At 38.6% G+C, this 25075-nt stretch overlaps 1 protein-coding gene across 4 annotated transcripts in view; it reads left to right on the top strand.

The window, feature by feature from the left end:
• hdac4.S (histone deacetylase 4 S homeolog) overlaps positions 1 to 25075 on the top strand; it is a 106938-nt gene that overhangs the window by 11832 nt on the left and 70031 nt on the right. The window contains exon 2 of one of the 4 annotated variants that reach the window (XM_018238911.2): positions 9315 to 9493. The exons of the other annotated variants lie outside the window; for them this stretch is intronic. Within the exon in view, the coding sequence (XP_018094400.1) occupies positions 9472 to 9493 (22 nt within the window). The 5' untranslated portion in view covers positions 9315 to 9471. The remainder of the gene's footprint in view (positions 1 to 9314; positions 9494 to 25075) is intronic. 4 annotated transcript variants of the gene reach the window in all.

Below are 25075 nucleotides of genomic sequence, written 5' to 3' on the forward strand. Positions count from 1 at the left end.
TTTGAGAAACATGTTGCTCTCCAACCCCTTGGATGTTGCTCCCAGAGGGCCCAAAGCAAGTGCTTATTTTTGAATTCCAAGCTAGGAGGCAAGTTTTGGCTGCACAAAAAACAGGTGTACTGCCAAACAGAGCCTCAATATAGGTTGGCAATCCACATAGGGGCTACTAAATGTCCAATTACAGCCCTTATTTAGCACTCCAGTAACATTTTTCATGCTTGTGTTGCTCCCCAACTCCTTTTACTTCTGAATGTTGCTCACGGGTTCTAAAGGTTGGGGATACTGTCATGGGAAAACTTTTTTTTTTTTTTTTTAAACGCATCAGTTAACAGAATTCTGCACTGAAATGCATTTCTCAAAAGAGCAAACTATTTTTATATTTAATTTTGAAACCTGACATGGGGCTCGACATATTGTCAGTTTCCCTGCTGCCCCCAGTCATGCGATGTGTGCTCTAATAAACTTCAGTTCCTCTTTACTACTGTACTGCATGTTGGAGTGATATCATCCCCCCCTCCCAGCAGTCCTTCAGCAGAACAATGGGAAGGTAATCGGATAACGGCTCCCTAAAACAAAATAACAGCTGCCTGGTAGATCTAAGGGTAGGGGCACACAGGGAGATTATAGTAGCACGAATTTTAAAAGGAAGTCCCTGCGACGATCGTCTTTGGCAGGAAAGATTTCGCACGACTTTTGATTCCAAGCGATATATATCCCATATTGCTTAGTGCTAAATTCTCCTCCCACGCAAGACCCGGGAGTCGTCCTGGCGTTCATTCCTTCGCGTGTTGTCTCCACCCCAGCGCAATAATTTACATACTATCGCGGCTATCTCTGTGTGTATGTGTGCTTGTAGGAGATTTCAGTACTTCTCTATGTACATGCTATTTCTGACAAATCCCTCCAAAAAGGGTCTCTGTTCATTTTGGAGCTACAGACGATCTCAAATCGTGCTGGCTCTTTCTGAAAGCACATCACATGACTTGACCAGCCAGGCAAAATGACCTGAGATGGCTGCCTACACACCAATATTATAAAAAAAAAAATACACTTGCTGGTTCAGGAATTACGTTTTATATTGTAGAGTGAATTATTTGCAGTGTAAACAGTGTAATTTAGAAATAAAAACTACACCATAAAAATCATGACAGAATCCCTTTAAGGGCATTTGCAGCCTCCAGAGCAGCATGGGCAGTGGATCAAAACTGTTGAGCCACCTCATTGTTAAAATTCTTTTTATAAAACATTCTGAAACCTTACCTCCTAGATGTGGAAGCACCTCCGGAAGTAGCTTTCACTCAGTCTATACTTAGATCTAATATGTAAATAGTTTTTTTCCCCTTCTCATGTTACTTCTCTTCAATTAGTCATTACTGCCTTTAGGGATGTGAGAAAAAGACGTTATCTATACTCACTTTAGGGTGGTGACACACGCTAATATTCTGGTGAGATTAGTCGCTCATCAACAAATCTCCTCTTCTTCGGGCGACTAATCCCCCCCGAAAGCCTTCCCTCCAGGTAGAGTGTAAATCGGCAGTGGGATGGCACTTGGATCGTTTCGTTTTCCAAAGTCGCCTGAAGTTTTCTTGTGAGGCAACTTCGAAAAACTAAGCGCTAAGCCATTCCGTCGGCAATTTACATTCTACCCGGCGGGAAGGCATTTCCGGGAGATTAATCGCCTGAGGAAGAGGAGATTTGTCGATGGGCGACTAATCACACCAGAATCTTAGCGTTTGTCACCACCCTTAAAGGACAAGGAAAGGCAAAAAAATAAAATCCCATTTTTACTTTCTTTGATGAAAAAGAAACCTATCTCCAATATACTTTAATTAAAAAATGTCTACCGTTTCTATAAGAAACCTGAAATTCCCCCTTCATTTACTGCTGTGGATAGGAATTGTCAGATGGTCCCTAACTGCTGAGCAGGGAAACAATCATACTTATGAACAGCAGGGGGAGCCCCCGCCTTACTTACCAGCCATGCAGAATTCAAGCAGCTTTGTTTATGACGATCCCTAAGCAGCCCAGACCACACTGAGCATGTGCAGGGTCAGGGTCAGGCAAAGATGTTTAACAAAGTTACAAGATGACAGCCCCCTGTAGCCATTTGTTTGATTAGGCTTTGTGGTGCAGTAAGTTCATGCTTATGTTTAGTATACAAAATACAGCATTTTTTAGCCTTATTCTATTTTAGACGTTCCTTGTCCTTTAAATTCCTTTTTTCTCTGTCTCAAAGGAGTTTGTTTCTTTCCTTTCTAAAGTTTCATATTGTGCAATTTTTTCTTTCTTCCTTTATTATGTCTTAAAAGGCAAAAGGTATTACCTATATGACTCTTTCTAGGTAACTTTACATTCACAGCTATGAGAAGTGCTAGGCATTTCCCTGGGCCCACTTTTGCAATAAAAACTGCACTGATATGTTTGTGGGTGATAATTGCTGAGGCAGGCTGCTTGTGGCACATTTCATAGCTGTCAGTGGGAAACCTACTGACATATTGACCAGTGCTATTGGTGGTTGTAATCAAACAGCCACTTGTTTTAGGTTTTATTTCATTTTTTTGTATAAATATTAATGGGCCACTGTATCTGCATTTTCATGGTGACTGAATTTTTAACAGGAATATTGAAATATTAAAAACATTAAAATAAAAATATGAAAAATATAAAACATAAGAAAATTAAAAACAGGAGTATTAAAATGGTTGTAATCTTGCTGTGTTACCTGTTACTTTTGGATTGCAGCTGATGTGCCTGAAAAGAATGACTGACTGCTTCAATATTTCATTGGAAATGTTGTCATTGCTTGCTGACCTGTCAAAGCAAAGGCAGCAGCACATTTACAGATCAGTTCTAATTGGCCAGCAACAGATAGTCATATCGGGCAATATTTGACCATTCGGACCATGGTTGGTAAAACCTGTAATATTCACCCCTCTCTTTACATGCGTTTTACTGTAACGTTGGCCCATATAGTGGTGTAAAATAATGCTGTAGTAATATGCTATTCTATCTGTTTTTCTGTCATTTAAATAGGCACATGGATCATTTCACATAAATGGAGTTATGTAATAAAAGGCACTACGTTTACCCAGGTGCAGTAACCTATAGCAACCAATCGGCAGGTAGCATATAGCAGTCACCTGCTTAAAAGCAAATTTCTTATTGGTTACTGCTCTTGGGCAAACTTAATAACTTATATTACATATAGGGGAATGTTTTAAGACATGACGTAATCTTGCCATTTTTTTTGCATACTTTTTAAAGGCCACATACTATATATGCGATCAGACTTGCATTGAGAAAAACATATGTAGGGGCTCTTTGAGATGCACGTTAATTTAACTTTTCCTTTTCCTTTGGCAAGGGCATACTTAAACAGATGTGAAAATCTTTAATATGAATTATTAGAGATTAAATGAAATTAGGCTAAAATCAGTTAAGCCCTGCTAATTACGTAAACTGCCTTTTTCTCAAATTCTTCAAATTATTGAACACCATCTGAGATGGTGTTAAATAACAGTGTACCTTTCTGTTATAAAAAATAAATATCTTCATAATAAACCCCTATGATTAACTCTGTGTTTGATGTTTGATTTTTGCCTGCTGATTTCAGGAATGGTATTGAATGAGGAAAGCTTGAGTCACTGGGGGGGCAATCTGACTGCTTACCAGGTCCGATCTCCTGTTCTGTAAAAAGTTTAGCACCCAGGACTAGTTTTGAGCAGGGTGGACCTTGAAGGAACAGTAGCAACAAAAAAAACCAAAACAGTGTTTTAAATGATAAAAATATAATGTCCTGTTACTCTGCACTGGTTAAACTAGTGTGTTTGCTTCAGGAACACTACTATAGTTTATATAACAATATAACAAGCTGCTGTGTAGCCATGGGGGCATCAATTCAAAGCTGTGAAAAGGCACAGGATACTCGGCAGATAAGAGATTCTCTGTAGTGTCTGTTATCTACTGTGTATCCTGTGCTTGAATGGCTGCCCCCATGGCTACACATCAACTTGTTTATGTAAACACTAGTTTTGTTTCTGAAGCAAACACACCAGTTTTATCAGTGCAGGGCAACACTACATTCTATATTATAATTCTTTTCAAACGCTTTCAATTTTGATGTTACTGTTCCTTTAAGATAACATCTGTACTCTGTGAAATTAGAGGCTGCTGTATTTCTGCATGTGTTTAGACGGAGGCTGAGAAAAAGCTGGATTTCAAAGTTGAACTGTTTATGTAAGCATTTTAACACCAAAATCTACTCCATGTGCACATGGGCTAAAACAGCGCCTGTCCGTGCATTTACAGGAGGAGCAGATGGAAATGGATCCGCTTGGATCGGCTTTTTCTTCCACCTGCTCTAGTAGAAAAAGCGCCTTGTGTGCAATTAGCCTTAATGCTAATGACTGCTTTTGTTATATTTCTTCTGTGCAGAGTATGGAAGTTTTCATTGCAAATAGGGGTTTATTTTTGGTCATTGGTCTCTACCACGATTGCAATAATGGATTCAGAGCACTGTGCTTATGTTAACAGACTTTCTGAGACATTTTAAACTATACAGCTTAATCATCTGTTTTCTGAATGACAAGTAAAATTGTAGTTACGGTAATATTCCATGAACACAGTTTTAACAGCGAGTTGTTGCCTTGAGACCTCTATTTAATACTATACTAGGTGATTCGACACCTGTGATAAGAATTGGGAGTGCTTCTTTTGTTTCTTAGCAATTGACAATGTTAAACCTCCAGTCTTTTCTGATAACTTTTATTGCAGTTCTTCTGGCTTTTACAAAGGAACGTGTATTTGCTAGCTACCTGCAAAACACACATTAGATATGGAATATGTGTAGCATGAATGTGTGGTTTCAGTTTGCAAATATGTCCTTGCCTGTCCTGTGAACTTGGTACTTAAGGTGACCATACATTATAAGATCCTCTCATTTGGCATGGTCACTAAACAACTGGACATTTCCCTGGATATGCCAACCAATGGTAGGCGATATTGGGCTAGTCTGATTGTGTGGCTATAGGGCCAAGCTATTGCATTACAATGACAAGAATAGGGGCTCTTGGGACGAGGACCTCATCAACCAGCTGATGCGATTCTCAATCCAACGTCAAAATCAAACTTGCCTAATATTGGTCAGGTGGTCCCATCGTAGGCCCCCATTCACATGCAGATAAACTGCTGACTGATTCTAAAGGACTCAAATTGGCATCTTAAATCTGCATGTGTGTAGCCACCTTAAAGGAGAACTAAACCTCTGCAATAAGAAAAGCCCCTACCTACCCCCACATTGTGCGCCCCTGAAAGTGCCCCTAACACTTTGCTCACATATTGGTACAGAGTAAGCGCAGCGGAGCTCATGGGCGCAATCTTCTGGATCTCCGGTATTCTTTGGGTCCCCTTTCTTCCCTTCTGCTGTTTCCGGTACTTTTGATGCATGCACATTTGCCATGAACTGGAAGACTGCTCCAACTACTCATGCGCCAATACAAAAGAAGACAAATATCAGGAAGATGGCACCCATGAGCTCTACTTCGCTTAGGTAGGCAGGGGCTTTTCTTATTGGGGGGGGGGGTGTTTCACCTTCAGACACTTTTTTTCAGTTCAGTTGGTTTCAGATAGTTCACCAGAAATACTTTTTCCAATTACTTTCTATTTTCTATTCATGACTGTTTGTAATATTGAAGTGTAACGTTTCATTTTTTACCTTCTAAAGCAGCTCTGGGAGGGGGTCGATGATTCATTAAAGGGGTTGTTCACCTTCTAATTAACTTAAACTATGATGTAGAGAGTGATATTCAGAGGCGATTTGCAATTGGTTTTAATTTTTTATTATTTGTGGTTGTTTTTTTTTTTTTTTTTCATCAGCTCTCCAGTTTGCAATTTCAGCAATCTGGCTGCTAGGGTCCAAATTAGCCTAGCAACCATGCACTGATTTGAATAAGAGACTGGGATATGAATAGGAGAGGACCTGAATAGAAAGAAGAGTAATAAAATGTAGCAATAACAATAAATGTATAGCTTTACAGAACATTTTGTTTTTAGATGGGGTCAGTGACCCCCATTTGAAAGCTTAGTAGAATCCAAAGAAAAAGGTTAATAACTAAAAAACTGTTAAAAATAAATAACGAAGAGCAATTGAAAAGTTGCTTAGAACATTCTATGTTAATGTAAAGGGGAAATTGATATATTTAGTTGATACATTTTGTTATATTAGTCCCTGCTGAGCAGAATCCCTGAGTTTCATTGAAGGCAGCTGTTAGAATGAATACACTAGTTGCTAATATTCCAAAGATACTGCTGAGAAATATATCAACTAAATGTAGTAAATTGTAACAGTTCAGAATGTTCCTGGATCACTGAGCTGCCAGACTGAAACCCCAGAGACACGAACATCAAACTTTATACTTTAATTTTGGGAAAACAGTAAAAGATAAAAGATGGAAAGCATTTGAAAAAAGACTTTGTTTATGGTGAGCAATCTGAAAACAACTCACCCCCCCAGAACTGGTTTAGAAGGTGAAAAATTAAACTTTACACTTCAATATTAGAAAATGGTCACAAATAGAAAATGGAAGGCAATTGGAAAAGGTCTTTATTTTTGGTGATCTACAAAAAACCAACTGAACTGAAAAAAAGTGTTTGAAGGTGGACAACCCCTTTAATGTATCTTTAAAATATGTTGCCAGGGATCTTGACAACAGGTAGTAATTCAAAGGGGTTGATACAGAATTGCAGTAGGACATATGAACCTTCGCTAAGTACACTGTGTGGGTGTTAAATTCTGTCATGTAGAATTGGGCCCAGCCTTCTTATCTTTGTGCTGTCGACTTTCTGCAGTAGGATGCTCATGTTCAGCAAGGGATGGATTCACGCCGAGCATCGTACAACACTTGAAAACGGTTGCCAGGGTGACCGAAAAGTAATTTCTTCAATCCAGTTTTTTTCCTCCAGACAGGCTGCAATTTAAACCTTCAAAATAATTATTTGGCACTGTGTGAAGTTTCTGTACAGACGTTGTACACATTTCTCTTGTGAGTGGGCAGAGCTTTGCTGGCTTCCAGATCACCCAGCACTTGTGAAAGAGCTGTAATGAGCTTGTGACATTGCCTAAGCTCCCTGTTAAACACAGCCGTGAGAGCAATATAGCAAGGATTTTTTTCCTGTGACATTATTTCACAGTCTATTGATAACATCTTTTTTCTTTCATACAATCTTACAATCCTTGATGTGCACCAGGTGTAACTGACTGTGATGAGACCCAATGCTGGGAATGTGGTTGCTAGTAGCTCTCATAAAATCTTTTGACAGTTTATTATACGTGCAGAACATCAACACACTTGCTGTTCATGGCAAGGATGCAATACAATCTACTCATTTTTATGTTTCAGTGGATACAAGTATACAGCATTAAATATTTGTGATAAAATGTGATCTGTGGTAATAAATGTGACAATATTGTGCCAATACTGCTTGGCTTAAGGCAGCTGTTGTGTGTAAAGCTTCTAAAGGGTCTCTTTTCTGGGAATTCTGAATCCTGTAAATGCTACAAATGTGTAAATTGGCTTGTCTTGGAGCCCTCTGCTTATAAATATTATAATGATCCTCATTGCTTCTGTCCAGTTTTTGTTGGTTAATGTCTCTGCATTATTTATTCTCTGCATTTCTTTAGGTTAACACTAGCATGAAGTCTTGGGATCTGGATGCATCATGATTGTTTTTGTGAACACTTTTACAGCATTTTTAACCACTCTTAAATCTGCTATCATTGGCCTGAAATGTAAAAGAAGCCCTCGCTTGTAAAGGTGGCCAAACACGGGCCGATAAAAGCTGCAGATAGACCGAGACGGCAGCTTTTGTTGGCCTGTTGTGGGGCCCTCTGAAATGCTTCCCTGATCGATATCTGCCCGAAAGTCGAACAGGGCTAAAAATCCCGTTGGATCACGGACCTAGGGCCCATGATCGTATCAGCCCGATATCGCCCACCTCAATGTGGGCATATTGGGGAGAGAACAGATCGTTTGTGAAATCGCTAAACGACTGGATCTCTATGTGTATGGCCTCTTTTAGACCTGGAGCATGGCTATCATTTTACTGTTTCACATGGTAAAGTCAGTCATTATCACACATACAGTATATGTCATTAATGAGAACACACCTGTCTTGGTCCACTCTCTAACAAAGAAAAATATTACATTCTTCATTATTCATGTATTTCTGTTATATCCACGATTTCAATAGCTTTTGAATATACAGGTATTGAATCCGTAACCCGGAAACCTGTTATTCTGAAATCTCCGAATTACAGAAAGGCCATCTCCCATTGACTCCATTATAATCAAATAATTAAATTTTTTAGACATTATTCCCTTTTTCTCTGTAATAATAAAATTGTATCTTGCACATGAGTCCAACTAAGATATAATGAATCATTGCTAGAGGCAAAACAATCCTATCGGGTTTACTTCAAATTTAAATGATTTTTTTAGGAGACTTGAGTTATGGAAATCCAAATTAAGGAAAGACTCCTTATCCAGAAAACCCTGGTCCCAAGCTTTCTGGATATCTGGTTCCATACCTGTATTTAGTAATAATAGAAATAACTTATGTAAAATACATCAAAATAAACGTAATATCTATATTTGAAGAAAACCAAGCAGAGTACTCATCAGGTCTTTAAAAAGTGTTTTTTGTTTTTTATTGCAAACAAAATCTATTGCTATATAATAATATAGCGGTCTAATTCTTCAAAGGATCATTTTGCCTTGTTATATTTGGGAAGTTGTTTTTTTTTTTTTGATGCAAAAAGACACAATCGTGATAACAGCCATTAATGGTCTTTTTTAACCTCAATGTGTGGAGAAACAGTAAACATTGTTTGTAATGTGTCAGATATACACTATTTGGTAAGTATATGTAAAATAGTTCAAGGTGTGAAGAAGCTAGAATCAGACCTCATCTGAAGAAATGTAGGGGAAGCTGCATGTTTTTTATTATTTATTTATTTTTTTAATTCTAAAAATGTTAATTGCAATCCATACATTTCATAATACTTTTGTTCAGTGCCTTTTGTAATCTAGTGGTAACAGCAAACATCCAAATGTCTTAAAAACAATTGCACATTGCATATTTTCCCTACTAGTACTGTACTTCATTCAGCAGTGGTCATTGTGCATTTCATCTAATGTACTTAAGCTAGATCAGGTATAATTTTACATGCAGTTACTGATTATTTTAAAGCTCATATTTAAATTTTAGATATTGAACTTGTATTTTAGTTCAGTAAATGCTTTTCTTTCCCACTACAGGTATTTGCCTTGGAAAGTCTCTTCCTGTGGCTTCATGTTGGCCCTTCTGGATTTTTTTTATTCCTGTGAATCTTCTTTTCTGCATTTGGTTTGGGTCAGTCTTGGTTTGGAGTACTCTATCTGGTTTTGATTGCTAGTGGAATTATCGTGGCCTGTCATGAGCTCCCATACTCATTCAGGTAGGTTTTAATGCTTCCTGTTGGATCAAACGGGGCTACAAGTCCTTACAGAATAGTGTGTGCTTTTTTCCCCTAACTTTTGGTGTGCTTATTACTGTTAACTAATGTTTCAGCTAGTGGAAAGATGGGGTTTGTTTACACAGCACTCCAAAGGCAAAGAGAGCCTTCAGTTTCCTTTCAGGTCCACCTAACTGCTAATTGGTTCCTATCCTAGAGTCTGGCTCCCCTGCACAACCTGGGAAAGGAGGCAGCTGGACATGGAACAAATGGCAGTAGTAAGATTTTTTTCAGCAATATTCAATAAATGAACACCTCTTCTATATTTAAAAGAGCATAATGTAATAGCAGATTCTTGTTTTTACATACCGTATATACTCGAGTATAAGCAGACCCGAGTATAAGCCGAGGTACCTAATTTTACCTACAAAAACTGGGAAAACTTATTGACTCTAGTATAAGCCTAGACACAACTACAGCCCTGTCTCCCAGCAGCGCACATTCTGCCAAAGCAACCCCCCCAGCGATCAACCGGACTTCTTTGCAAAGTTGATGGTGACAGAGAATTGCCAAACGGATTACTGTGTGCATTGTCCCACTGTCCCACTACCATGTGCAGAGGGTGCTGTGTGATATTGCAGTCACTGTTATTCTTTCATATAACCAACAGAGGGCGCTGTGTGATATTGCAGTCACTGTTATTCTTTAATATAACCAACAGAGGGCGCTGTGTGATATTGCATTCACTGTTATTCTTTCATATAACCAACAGAGGGTGCACTGTCATTCTTTCATATAACCAACAGAGGGCGCTGTGTGATATTGCATTCACTGTTATTCTTTCATATAACCAACAGAGGGCGCACTGTTAATCTTTCATATAACCAACAGAAGGCGCACTGTTATTCTTTCATATAACCAACAGATGGCGCTGTGTGATATTGCAGTCACTGTTACTTTTTCATATAACCAACAGATGGCGCTGTGTGATATTGCAGTCACTGTTATTCTTTAATATAACCAACAGAGGGTGCTGTGTGATATTGCAGTCACTGTTAATCTTTCATATAACCAACAGAGGGCGCACTGTTATTCTTTCATATAAGGGCATTGTGGGATATTGCAGTCTCTCCCCAAGTGAACTGTTGGTATAGGAATGATTAAAAGTGACAATCTCAGCTACTGCCCGCTGACCCGAGTATAAGCCGAGGTAGACTTTTTCAGCACATTTTGGATGCTGAAAAACTGGCTTATACTTGAGTATATACGGTAATATGTCTCCTTTGAGTTTGACCATATACAATAATCCATAGCTACCTATCGGATGTGTTTCTTATAGCTGATCAGTAAATGCTACCTGTTTTCAAGGTTTACTAGGCAAGAAGCAAACTTTGAAACAATCCCCATAGAATTTCTTTCTGGATTTGTCTTGGCCATCTGAGGTTAAGGATGAAACGCTCAATATAGATATTAACAAAAAATCCCTGAAGGGATTTATGTGGCTATTGCATTGAAAAGTTATCTTTCAAATTTTGCTTTGCTATTTGTCCAACGCATTTTGTGTAACATACTTTCATTTTACCGTATATCACTTTGATGTCTTGTTTTTTAATCAAGGGGAGCTGTAAGGAACATGCCCACTTTGAGAATAGGCCATCTAGCAAAAGTGATATGTGAACATGGGGAGACCTCATATTTTTTAATTTACATATCGGTGGAAAAGGCAGAATACTTTTGAAATACCATGCAGTCTTCACTTAAATAAACTGCAATCCAGAACTACTGAAGTACCTGAAAAAGTATTTCAACCAGTGGTATTCGTTCTTGGAGTAGAAATCTGACATTGCTTGTATTTATGACTCAAAGCCTAGACCGGTACTCAGCAATTCAAAATTATGTAATTGGCTAGGATAAATATCTGGCCCTCGGGCAATAGCAGAAAATCGTGATATATGTTGAAATATCCAAGGTATTTAAATTGCTGCATTATGTCACTACATGAAAAAAAAAAGTTTGATTAAAGGAAAAGGAAAGGCTAAACACAATAAGTATTGTAGGGAAAGGCATACCTGATTGTAGGCTAACAATGCAAAGATGTGCAACTAAACTGGTTAGAGGGATGGAAGACTTAAATTATGAGGGTAGGCTGTCAAGGTTGGGGTTGTTTTCTCTGGAAAAAAGGTGCTTGCGAGGGGACATGATTACACTTTACAAGCACATTAGAGGACATTATAGACAAATAGCAGGGGACCTTTTTACCCATTAAAGAGGATCACCGTACCAGAGGCCACCCCTTTAGACTATAAAAAAATAACTTTTATTTGAAGCAACATAGGTGGTTCTTCACAGTGAGCTTGTGGAATGCACTGCCGGGTGATGTTGTGATGGCTGATTCTGTTAATCAGTGGCTTGGATGATTTCTTGGACAGACAAGATATCGAAGGCTATTGTGATAAATTATATAGCTAGTATAGCGAGCAGACGTGAGACTATAAAACCGGAAGTTGGATGCCGGCATTTGAAGGTGGCAAGGTCGACCTGAACCCGCCCGACCCGCGGGTCCCATCACTAATGGGTATATATAATTTATGTGAAAGTATGGAGGTGTGTGTATGGATGCTGGGTTTTCATTTGGAGGGGTTGAACTTGATGGACTTTGTCTTTTTTCTACACGATTCAACTATGTAAGGATGAGCATGATTGAAATGATCCACTTTAAAACTTCCTTTATAAGTGGTTGAGCTTGTGATTTTCTCTCTACCATCATATAAAAAGAAAAACTTTGGCCTACCTAAATTGTATAACCAGCTGCCTGATGAAATATGTTTTAAGCTACTTTATAAACTTTGGCACATGTTCACAGATGGTTCTATTTCAACTTCTCTTAAGCCCTGACTGGGGATACACCACATTTATTTCAGTTTTCAAGTTTCTTATACTAACCTGGGGTCCCAGGTTTTGGCTTCACTCCCCTGCGAGAAAGCTTGAAGATAGGTATATTTTTGAAAGTTTTTCACACACAATTCTCAAACTGGATCCGATACTTTGCCAACATTCAGCAGTATTGGTCCCAGTTCATAGTGTGGTACCTTCCTCAGTATTGGTGTAGGGACAGACTAGAGAGGGGTGGCCACTCTGGCACATTGAGCTGATCACAAGACAAATGGAGGCATTTGCTCTTTGTTTGTGCTTTCAATTATGGTATATTTGAAGGCAATGAATAGAGAATTCTATGCATAGGAAATGGGACAGGTCTTTTTCATGTATGTGCTGTTGTCAGAGGCACTGGTTCTCTTTTCTCTTGGACTCCCTCTCACATACATCACATTATACATATTGGGGGAAATGTAATAACATTCACAAAGTGAACAAAATAATAATGAAAGTTTGGATGTCGCAATGTAATTTTCTTCATTAGGTGTTTGCAATGCACAGTTAAAATTCGCAAAGTAGTAAACTTTTAAGAAGGTGGCATATACTTTCGCAGCAAACAACTTTTTCATTAAGAAGTTTTATTACATACACTGTGCACTGTGGCAAACTATAGAATTTGCAATCGCTATCCTACTGTTGCGTTAGGGGCAAAGGGCAATGTTCACAAAGGCAAAATTGTCCGCAGTGAAAAAATGTATTTGCATTGCGACTGTTTTTCCATTAGCAACTTACTTTACATTCCCCCAATTATCTTTTATAGGTTGTCCGTGATATTTGACAAGCATTTTACTTTGCATATATTATGTAACTGCTCTTCACACTGTAAATATAGGCTAAATAAAGTCTATCACCTTATTGAGATGTAACTTTGTCATAAAACATAATTCTAAGCAACTTTCTACATACATGTATTAAAAATATTCAGTGCTTTTAAAGTTATTTTGCTATTGAAGGAAACATTTGCTTAACTCTTGGCTGTTACTTGGCTGTTACTTTTTAAACCCTAAAAAATTAATATGTCTAAAATGTCATGTTTTATGTGCTACTTATTGCACCAGCCTAAAGTTTTAGCAGCAGTGATCTAGACTACAAACTTGTCACAGGGGGTCACCATCTTGGAAAGTGTCTGCGACACTCGGTGGACTCTGAGCAGCTGTTGAAAAGTCAAGCTTAGGGGTCGTCACAAATTATCAAGCACAAAATGAGGTTGGCCTGAAATATATAGTGAATAAAGTACCCCCTCTTGTAAATATAAGGATATTATAAGTTACAGAGGAGTTTCATGACCATATAAAAACACAAGGCCGAGTGTTTTTAGACGGGTCATGGAACTCCGAGGTAACTTATAATATCCTCATATTTTACAACTGGGGGTTCTTTATTTATTATAATACACACATTTCAGTGAGTCATGTGACAGAAATGACATCAGAACTCACCGTTTATAACTGATGACATCAGAACTCACTGTTTATAAGGATATAATTTACAAGATATTCATGGCTTTTGTGTATTATAAGCTGATTCTACAAGGCTGATTAATTCTGATACAGGTATGGGACCTGTTATCCAGAATGCTCGGGACCTGGGGTTTTCCAGATAACGGATCTTTCCATAATTTGGGTCTTCATGCCTTAAGTCTACTAGAAATTCATTTAAACATTAAATAAACCCAATAGGCTGGTTTTGCTTACAATAAGGATTAATTGTATCTTAGTTGGGATCAAGTACAAGTTACTGTTTTATTATTACAGAGAAAAAGAAAATCTTTTTTAAAAATTTGGATTATTTGGATAAAATGGAGTCTATGGGAGACAGCCATTCCGTAATTTGGAGCTTTCTGGATATCGGGTTTCCGGATAAGGGATCCTATACCTGTACTAGCTGTTCTGGTTTCTATGCTGCCTTGTAATAATTATCTGTATTAAAGGAAAACTATACCCCCCAAAATGAATACTTAAGCAACAGATAGTTTATATCAAATTGAATGACATATTAAAGAATCTTACCAAATTGGAATATATATTTACATAAATATTGCCCTTTTACATCTCTTGCCTTGAACCACCATTTCGTGACTCTATCTGTGCTGCCTCAGAGATCACCTGACCAGAAATACTACAACACTAACTGTAACAGGAAGAAGTGAGGAAGCAAAAGGCAGAACTCTGTCTGTTGATTGGCTCATGTGACCTTACATGTGGTTTGTATGTGTGTACAGTGAATCTTACGATCTCAGGGGGTGGCCCTTATTTTTTAAAATGGCAATTTTCTATTTATGATTACCCAATGGTACATACTACTAAAAAAGAATATTATTATGATAATGGTTCATTTACATGAAGCAGGGTTTTACACATGAGCTGTTTTACTCAGTATCTTTTAATAGAGACCTACATTGTTTGGGGGGTATAGTTTTCCTTTAATTATCTCAGATGGCAATATTATTGGTGCTTTAAAGCTTTTTTTTAAGGTTTGCAAATGAAGCATTGTGAATGAATTATGAATTAAAGGAGAACTAAAGCTTAACTAAAGAAGTAGGCTAGAAATGTTGTACATAATGTTTTGGCTTCTGTACCAGCCCAAGGCAAACACAGCCCTTTATGAGGGAAGATCTGTGCCTCTGAAGATGCCCCAGTAGCTCCCCAACTTATTTTCGGCTTATTCACTGTCCATTTCCTGTTCTGCTGTCCGTTGCGGAGCTTATGGACCAGCTCAAAATCTACAATACACATAGAATATAAATGTTACATGTAAGGCTGATTATTGATACAGATAATTACTAAATGGAGCACAGAAACCAGTGCAACTAGCATCAGAATTTAATAATCAGCCTTGTAGCATCAGCTTATATTACAGACCATGTGAGTGTCACAGAACCCTTTGACACGTTTGAAGTCCTGGATCATTGCTGCTATTGAGAAGCTGGTGCAATAAGTTCAGTATGTAAAATATGGCATATTAAGCCATATTTGTTTTTAGGGTTTACTTCTCCTTTAAAGTTGCATAATGTTTTGTACTTTCACTGCATCCAAAGATGAACAACAGATTCCCCATTAAGTAGCTCCCCTGCACTTTCTCTTAAAAGCTCATTAGCTTTTTGTACTAATTGTCAGTCACATCAGTTCCCTCTTGGAATCTGCTGAAATGTGCTAGATACCGTTAACATGATTAATAATAAATGTCTCAAACACCTTTAACTCATTAAACCCCCCCTAATGATTCTAAATGGGAATAGGATAATGTACCAACACCATCCAATTTCATTGGAAGTTTAAACAGAACGCACAGCTGCCAGAATGAGTTACACCATATTTGAGAGCTGATACAGTGAGTGTAGGCTAGGGAATTGGTTTCCTTTCAGTATTTAATGGCTTTACAGTTAAAAGTGCTTATTCCAGCAATATTTTCACTCATAGATGCAAGGGTGTGGTTAAATCAGTCCTATTTGTAGTTAGCTGTTAAATTATCTGTTCCATGTATGCTATCATTTTTAACACTGCAGATGATACAATTTGAATATAAGGGTTTCCTTTTGTATCCAGAGGTCCTTCCAAATGTACATGTTTTGTAGATATCCTTAAAGCAGCACAGGTAGATTATCAAGAGAATAGATAACACCTGCCATGTGGGTTGTTGACATCGGAAAAAAATGCAGTTGTCATTATTATGCACCCCTTGCCTTCCACATCAACCAATGGATTGGAGCCCTTCAAAGCCCCCCCCCCCATCTTCAGTGTTTGGAAGAAATGGGCAACACGGGAGCCTTTTATTGTCTATGAAGAACATTTGTTGCATAGTATAGAGAAGCTTCTCTGCCATGGTAGTATAATATATCTGCTGTTCAAATCTAAAGACACCTCACTCCTAATGTAATTTTACCTTCCCATTATCTCCACTGCACCATTTCTCAAATTTTTCAAGGAAACGTGCTACATCCTCTCATCATCCTGGCCGTATTTATATATAGGCCCCCCGAGGGCCTGTGCCTATCGTGGCACGGTTTTGGGGGCAGCCCTTTTATACCAACAGGTCTGTTTTCTTCTCACTAAGGGGAAATTCCAATCAAACATTTTCTGCATTGTGAAAGAAAATGTGCAACTTTCCAAGATGGTTTAACTATGTATTTTCATTGAGTTTAACTTTCCAGCAGCCCATGCTCCTATTCATCTGGCTTCTGCTATATTGCTTCAGGATAGAAATCGCATTCCTGAATAAGGGGAAAGCCCTGATCCTACATTTTGTACATGTACATAATGAGGGATTGGGGAATCTCTCACATGCTCAAGCTTATACCCCAATATAACCACCTACAGTCATAATTTCTGACCATCTGAACATGTATTCAAGGTTGTGGGGCTGTTGTGACAGACTTTCCTGTGATCCTGTTGGATCATAAAATAATCTGAAATGAATTGAAGTTTCATTTGCTGATCATGACGACAAGTGCCCCATTGAATAAGGAAGTGAAAAAGACCACATCACTTTTTTTTTTTGTAATTCAGCCCAATGAACAGAACAGGAGGAAAATGGTCAAACATGTGTTATGGCTACTTTTAAGACTCATCAGTTGACTACTGTAGAGAATTGGCCAGTATATGGTCACCTTCAGTGGGTACTATTTCAGCCATTGCTGTATAGACTGCTGTATAGGCTGTTGATTATCTGCTATCTCTGTTGTTAAAAGAAAAGAGATTTTATGCATCTGTTTATATCTGTTTATATCTGTTAAAAGCATCATTGACATTCAATTTTCACAGTGGTGTTCTGTATATTACTGTTAGTGCTTGGTGTGAAAAGATGTCATTATGATGTCAGAGCTTCATGAGCAGCGTGGGATGCGATAATTCACAGCATTTATATTAATAGTTCTCCTCCTCCTCTCTCTCATTTTGCACTCACTTGCGTCAGACTCCACCTTCTCTTAGCCTCTCAAGTGTCAGCAGGTATTTTACTTCTCAACAACACAATACCTTGTGAAAACCGCTAAAGGTTTCTGAAATCGCACCAGGTGTTCTTTTATGCTGCTTAAACTACACAAAATACAGTAATGTAAAGACATTTCTAATAAATTAAGGGGGATTATAGGGAAACTTTTTTTATTCCTGATTTTTCTTCCTAGATGGCTCATGAATTGAAAGATATATCCCACATCATATACTTTAGTTTAGATCACTGTATGTGTATTGGATTATCTTGCTGTTTGGCCTCAGAAGTGTTTCAGTCTATAATTAAGTGTGCTGCTGTTTTAAGCCCATGTCTACTTATTAAGAAACAAAAACTTGTATTCTTTAAAAGGTTTTATTTTCATATAAACTGGTTATATTCTTTACATTTATCATGATACCACAGCAGACTATTTTTGCATACAGCTCATCAAATACATTGCGTTTAGATATTTGGAACATTACAATGAGTTATTAATTCTGCAGAATATTTAGCTGGTAGAGAGCCTATAAACGTCATCTGCCCCTGATCTCTTCATTCTCAAATCTTTTTGGGCACAATCTCATACTGCTAGGCTGGGGCTAAGAGTCTCGTCACTATAATAGCTCCTAGTTAAATTTTAGCATAAAATGGCACTAGCTAGGTTTAGTGGAATTAAATTATCCACTAATCCCAACAGGCATCCCTTTGGGCCTAGCATGCCCAACAGTAGGACTTCTGCAGAGTCCACAACTTTTGCTTTGTATTGCTGTAAGTTTAATAACAAATAGCACGTCTGCAATAGACCAATATATTAGTGATGTCTGGGTCGATAAAAAGTCAACCTATGCCCTGACTTCTTATCCCTCATGCTTTCAACCGGGGATCTCCGGGATCGTTGACTCAAGATCGAATCCAACGAATTTTGGATCTACGGCACATCACTTCAATAATTGCCTAGTATGGGTTCAGTGTTTTCAAAGTGTTTGTTATGAAGATAGCTTCAGATTGAAAACTGTATACAAAATATTAATGGAAAAAATGCAGATTCATGCTTCAATAAAACACAAAATGATACCAAGCAATAGAAAATAAATGATAATACAATAGGATATGTGGATTAACCCAGCAGTGCAAAATTGAAAATGCAATAATATTAGTAAAAATGCAATAATAAAAATAAAATTAGCCAGTGTGATTAGCACTCACACTAATCACACTGGGCAATGAAACAATTTTGAGCATGGGAAGATGGAATGCTCAAAACAGTAAAACAAAAGGTACTGGTATGTCATTGTGCTGTACTACTAGTTTCTTCCAACTCACTTAAAATATTTTAGATTACACTCCATTTACCCTTTGATGGAAGAAATGCATTAATTGCAGCCACTGATCCAACTCCAGTTCCTTCAAGGAGAATTCAACCCTAACATTAAAAAACCCCTGCCCTACATAGACCCCCTCCATCCTCCCCCCAGCCTAAGTGTTCCGACGGGCAAATGCTCCTAACGTTTTACTTACCCCCCCCCCCGATGCAGATTCAGGCATTGGAGTTCACAGGCGCCATCTACTTCTCTTCGGAAAGCTTTGGGATTAGACTCAACTCAACTGTGCATGCACCAAAACTCACAAAAATCGTGAAGCGCCTGTCTCATTACGAAGATTAACGAAGTGGCTGAAGATGGTGCCCGTAAACGCCGATGCCTGAATCTGCACCGAGGGGTAAGTAAAATGTTAGGGCCATTTGCCCGGGGTAACACTGGGGGGAGAAGGCAGAATGGTCTGTTTGGTAGGGTTTTTTTTTTAACATTGGGGTTGAATTCTCCGTTAAAGGTGACATATTGTGGAAAAACAAGAATCTGTGCATTATACCGTCTGCCCACTGAATTCTCTGGCTGTGCAGGTGAGTCGGTGGAACTCTGCACTGTAGGATAGGAACCAACCAGCAGCTAGGCTGACCTGATAGGGAACTGAAGCTTGTGTGATAGCAGGGCTATGATTGGCTGTCCCCCTCCTGTGCTTCTGGCAGGGACCGTTAAGACACACCTATCATTCCTTTCAAACACAGACAAGGACTGTTCCAGATCTATAGGGAGCTCCAATAAAGGGGACATTTTAAAAAAATATTAATTTTTAGAACCTAGTAAAACCAGCACCATAAATTGTTCATTATTGCCTATAATAATTAAGTTTTAGCAAATATCCTACATGCCTTTATACTGTAGCTTTTATTGCAAAAAGTAGAAAACCAGTACAAGGTAGACTCTAGGAACACCTAATGCATTTCAGACCAACGGGGCTTTACTCGAATTCCCCAAAACATGTACAGTATCTATGAAATAAAACATGCATGTGATAAAACCATCCAATAGCCATGTTGTACACTAATGAAATCACGTTTATCTTCGATTGTAAAAACCAGTGGGGCTGGGGCATGTGTGAATGATTAACAAGCTGAATAATTTTTAGCTAAATGACAATCCGTAAAGTATTATTTGTTGAACACAACTTGCTTGTGGGTCACAATTTAAAAATTGCCTATTGAGATCCTAATCTGATCTAACTCATATTTAAAGCTAAGAGTAATCCCTTACATTTCACAAGGGGAATTTTATCTCTTGCTTTGTTTGTTTTTTTTATTTTTAGTACCCTTTTTTTATATATAACACAATGTATCAATCCTTGGCCTATTGAAGCTAACGATCTAAGGTTCTTACTGCATTCAAACTACGAATTAGCCAGTAAAACCTACAGAAAATATTTGATGGTGTGGAAAAATTGTAGTAGGTTGCTAGCATTTGTTAAACCCTGAAGTAACCTGATGTAAACCCAATTCTATCTATTGCAGATATACACAGAGCAGCTGCAAAGCTGCTAGTGTCCTGTTTGCCTGTTGCCACTTTGTTTTACAGTTTAGTCCCTGCTGCTGAGTTAACAGGCCTCCAGTAGCTGCTTGAAAAGAATTCCTCCCTCCTGATTAATTTCAGGCATGCAGTGTGGAGTAGCTCTTGCGTCAATAGAGCGTCATCAACCACTGGCTGTCTGGATGAAACATAAACACAGAGCCAGACTTCAGCCCAGCTGAATGTAGGCCAGAGGTTGTTATAGTCTTAAAGTTGCAGAACCAAATGAGATTCCTGGCCACTTTCCCCTTCCACCCTCCCATATTTTGGTTGTATTTTTGTGTATGTTAGATAAAATTAGTCATTGAAGTATTTAGAGCAGCATTTGCTGAGCATTACTCAGTTACAGAGCAATTTCAGGCAGTGCTGCATTCCAGGGTACATTTGATGACTAAAACACAGTTTGATATTTTTTACTTTGTGACCACTAAGATCTACTACTCAGGACCGCCATCAAAAATCACAGGGCCCCATACGACAAAATTTCCTAGGCCTCCTGGGCTGCACCCACTGCAAACCCCACCTACAGGTCCGCCCTCCCCGCCCCACAGGTCCGCCCCCCACCAAACAGTAAAAAAACAAAAAAAATATTGTTGGCTAGGGTTCCCACATGTTAATAAAAAATAAAAAGATATTGGTGGTCAGGGCCCCCGTAAAAAAACATTGTGGCCAGGGCCCCCCCCATTAAAAAATATTGGTGGCTAGGACCCCACATGAGAAAAAAAATTGGTGGCCAGTGCCCCCCCCCCCACATTATAAGAAAATTGGTGGCCAGGGCCCCTTAAATGTCCATGCCTTCCCGAAGTCAGCAGCTCTCAGAAAGGTGGGCCCGGCTAGTCAAGTAAGTGTGGCGTGGCCGGGCCCCCCTTACCCTCTGGCCCCCTACAACTCTCCCCCCTGTCCCCCCCCCGATGGCTGCCCTGCTTCTACTGTTTAACCTAAATAAACTTTTACTTTTGAATGCCCCACCACATGCATATATCATTGAAAGCAGAATGAACCCCTGATGCATAGCTCTGCATTTTGCACAAATGTAACAGGACATCTTTTGGGGAGTCTGGATGATGTAGCGGTTTGGCCCAGGGTTAAAACTCTTAGGGGGTCTGTTTTATACAGTTCATCAAAGGTGTTGCTCTGCAGAGACAGTGACTATTTTGGATTAGTGGAGGAACCATAGACCTGATTTATTTTATTCCCTTAAATTAGCACATTTAAGTATTGAAGCCTCTGCAGTTTGTCCCAACCATGTTATTGCTCTACTGGGTTGCATGAGATCTTGGGACTACTAGACAAACAGCAGAATCTGTTCCTGCGTTTGACTAATTCCCATAGCAACGCCTTCCACTGGAAATTGTATTCTGTAGGAAATGAGCAAAGGAAATCTGCATGATAACTGAAATCAGTAACCAGTTTAAAATGGGCTGTAATTGCGTATTTAACTCCATATGGAATTTATCATTCCATTTTATTTTACCCAATCACCATATGTGTCCCTGGATCTTTTCTGGCTGGGGCCCAGGGAGTTCTTGGAGTTTGGCTGTGTTTATTAGAAATCGTGGGGTCGCAAGTGCGGTTGCATTCACTGTAAACTCAGCACAACTTTGTATCCAACTTTGTTGTAAAGTGAGGGGATTGTGTTACACTGCACATCTTTTTTTTCCTTTGTTACAGGGGTGGTTCACCTTAAAGTTACAGTTGGTCCTTATTTTTTTCTTATTTTTTTTCTTCTCATTTTTTTCTTCTCATAGTTTTTGAATTATTTGCCTTCCTCTTCTGACTCTTTCCAGCTTTCAAATGGGGAGTTCACAGACCCAAAAGTTTGATGCTACAGTATAATTGTTATGTGCATTTGCATATACAGATGCTCGTCCGTTCATATTCCAGTTTCTCATTCAAACCGGCACCTGGTTTGCTAGGGTAATTTGCTAAAATTCTAAACTGGAAAGCTGCTGAATTTTAAAAAAACCAAAAAAAAAAAACCACAAATAATAAAGTTAACTTAAAGGAGAACAACCCCCAATAATTTATTTCTCTCTCTCTATTAAAATCAATGCATGATTGCTATGGTAAAGCTGTAGAGCTGCTGAATAAAAAGCCAAATAACTTTAAAACCAAAAAAGCAAATAATAAAAAAATGACCTGGACCTGTATGACTTGCATAACTTAAGTTTTTTGTAGTGGTTTAGTTAGAATAGATCTGTCATCATCAAGAGAATTTCCTGGTTAAAAGTCATTTTTGTAGGATTTTGTTTACAAATTCTGATTCTCTGTAGCTACAGATATCTTATTTATATCTTTTTATATAATTTGTATTGGAGGGCTGTTTTTACCTTAAAGGCGAACCAATATTAGTTATATAGGTGTTGTGTAAAGCTATAGCAGGAAATGTGATGCAAAGACATGCAAATACCTTTGTTAAGGTCTTTACATAACTAAAGCAGGAATGCTATAGTTATTTTAAAACCGTTAATAAAAAGATGTTTTTACATGAATCTTGCCCTAGAAACTTGCTGGACCGTGTAAATAATGGGGTCTTGTTCACGTCTGGAAGTAGCAAGAGAGATTCAGCGGATTTCTTCCTTATGTGTCTTTTCATCAGAGCTGCTGGAATGTCAGGCTCCAGCACAACCTCTCTAGAAAAAACCCAGGCTCTTAAATTTGCTCTTGCTTAAAAATAAGCCAGGAAACGTTGAGCCATGTGTGGAGCTGTGTCATTGACGTCAGACTGTGGTAGAGGCCGTATGTAAATGTTGACAGACGCTATGTTTACACAACAGAGAAAGAAGTATGTTCACAAAGATGTATTCTAGTTGCCTCTCTGAAGTGAACGCTATGCTTCCTTGACTTGAGCTTGTTGCCCAGTAACAACAACGACTAAATCTAGTGGGTACAAAATACAGTACTGGAGTTCTAACCTCTTTCAAAATTTGTACACCTTGGAGCGAGATCAGTATGAGAACTGCATTTCTTATAGGGCTTCCTAGGTGACTAAACCTATAGGTAAAGTAAAGCAGTTGTTTACACCCAGTAAGGAGTAATACCTCATGAAATCCACACAAAGATAAAGCTGTAAATCATGGGATATGCATTTATAATTATGGTTCTTTCTATTCTGGATTTGGTTAGCCCTTTTACTTCTGTCTAGTGGCCATGTGTGTTTCTACCTCTGGCCTGCTCTCCAGTTCCATACCCGGTACAAGAAGCCAGGAGACATTTAGATGCAGGCACAGAGACCACTGGGTGGAACGTAAGAGGTTGTTCACCTTCCAAACTATTTTTTTTCAAATTGTTCACCAGAAATAACTTTTTTTCTTTTCTTTTGCATTCCATTTTTTTTATTTTTTATCATTTCCCCAAAATCTTGTTTAAAGTTTAATGTTACTGTCTCTTGTTTCAGTCTGGCAGCTCTATGATCATTCTGAACTGTTACAATTTGCTACATTTAGCAATTATATTAGTTTCATATATACATTTATCAGCAGTATCTGTGGAATATTGGCAACTATTGTATCAATTTTAACAGCTGCCTTTAATGAAACTCAGGGAGTCTGCTCAGCAGGGACAAAGATAAAACATTTATTAACTTAGGGGCACATTTATCGAATTGTACATTTGAATTTTCGAGCTGGATTTTTGGTCAAAACAAACAAATTCCATTTGGGAATAATTTGAGATTTATCACACCTGGACCCTGGGAACAACTCGAATACGACTATTCGCCACCTAAAACCTGCCGAGTTCATGTAGAAATCAATGGCAGAGGTCCAGTGACCCATTTGAAGATGTTAAAAGCCTTCCTGACAGACTTTTTTTTGGGGTCGGAAATATGTTTTTTTCTTAAATAACCTCCCATTTGAGTTGTGAGTATATTTGAATTTATTAGAGAATTCGAAATTCGACCTTTGATAAATCTGCCCATAATATATCAATTTATAACAGAGTTGGCAACCCCTCCCAGAGCTGCATAAAATTTATATATAGACAAAAAAAGGCAAAAATAATGAAAAAAGTGCAAGGTTTACAACGTTTCGGTTCGATACAGGAACCTTTCTCAAGGACAAGCAGTGAATGCAAGGAAATGGCAGTTTAAATTAAAAAAAAAAAAAAAAAAAGGCGCCAAAACTATTGCCTGGCAACCACAAGTACCGCCCCACCCTCAGCTATCCTGCAGTCAGCTCTGTGTGACAGAGGAGTCCATAGAAGAATTGAAGTCCATTATGTCCGTAGAAAAATGCGAAAAGCAAAAATTGAAAAGAGTGAAAAAAATTTGTGAACGTTGAAGGGAAAAAAAAAGTGGGCAAAAATACAAATAGGAAAAACATGCATAATGGTCATTAACCCCGGTAACTGGTATAAAATCCATTTAATAGGCCTACCCAAGCATATTCTACTAAGTCAACTAAGTCAACCTAGGTGTGGGCTGCTGGGGTCACAGGATGTACTGCTGGACTACCCAAAGCCATCCGCAATTCCTGGTGTTGTCCACTGTTTCTGGTACTGTAGAGGTGAGCGGGCAACTCAAAGAATAGACCCCAGGTATCAGGCACTTATTCCTTAATGATTAATGTTACCATAAAGTCCCCAGGGCTTCGCCCAGAACTTATCGTATTGTCGATTTATCTGCCCCCTTAGATACTAGTCAGAGTCAGTGTACAGCTCCAGCCCTAGTGAGGCCCAGGGCAGTTAAGGGCTGTATCACCTGTGCCTAGCCCGGCCACTTGTGCCAAGTCTGGCCCATATAGACTCCTAGTAATTCTCAATGTATCGGGACATGGACATAGTGTGTCATTTGCCACTGCCCACTTACATGTACTCTGCATGT

This window comes from Xenopus laevis, chromosome 9_10S (assembly GCF_017654675.1).
Source record: "Xenopus laevis strain J_2021 chromosome 9_10S, Xenopus_laevis_v10.1, whole genome shotgun sequence".
NCBI classification, from domain to species: Eukaryota; Metazoa; Chordata; class Amphibia; order Anura; family Pipidae; genus Xenopus; species Xenopus laevis.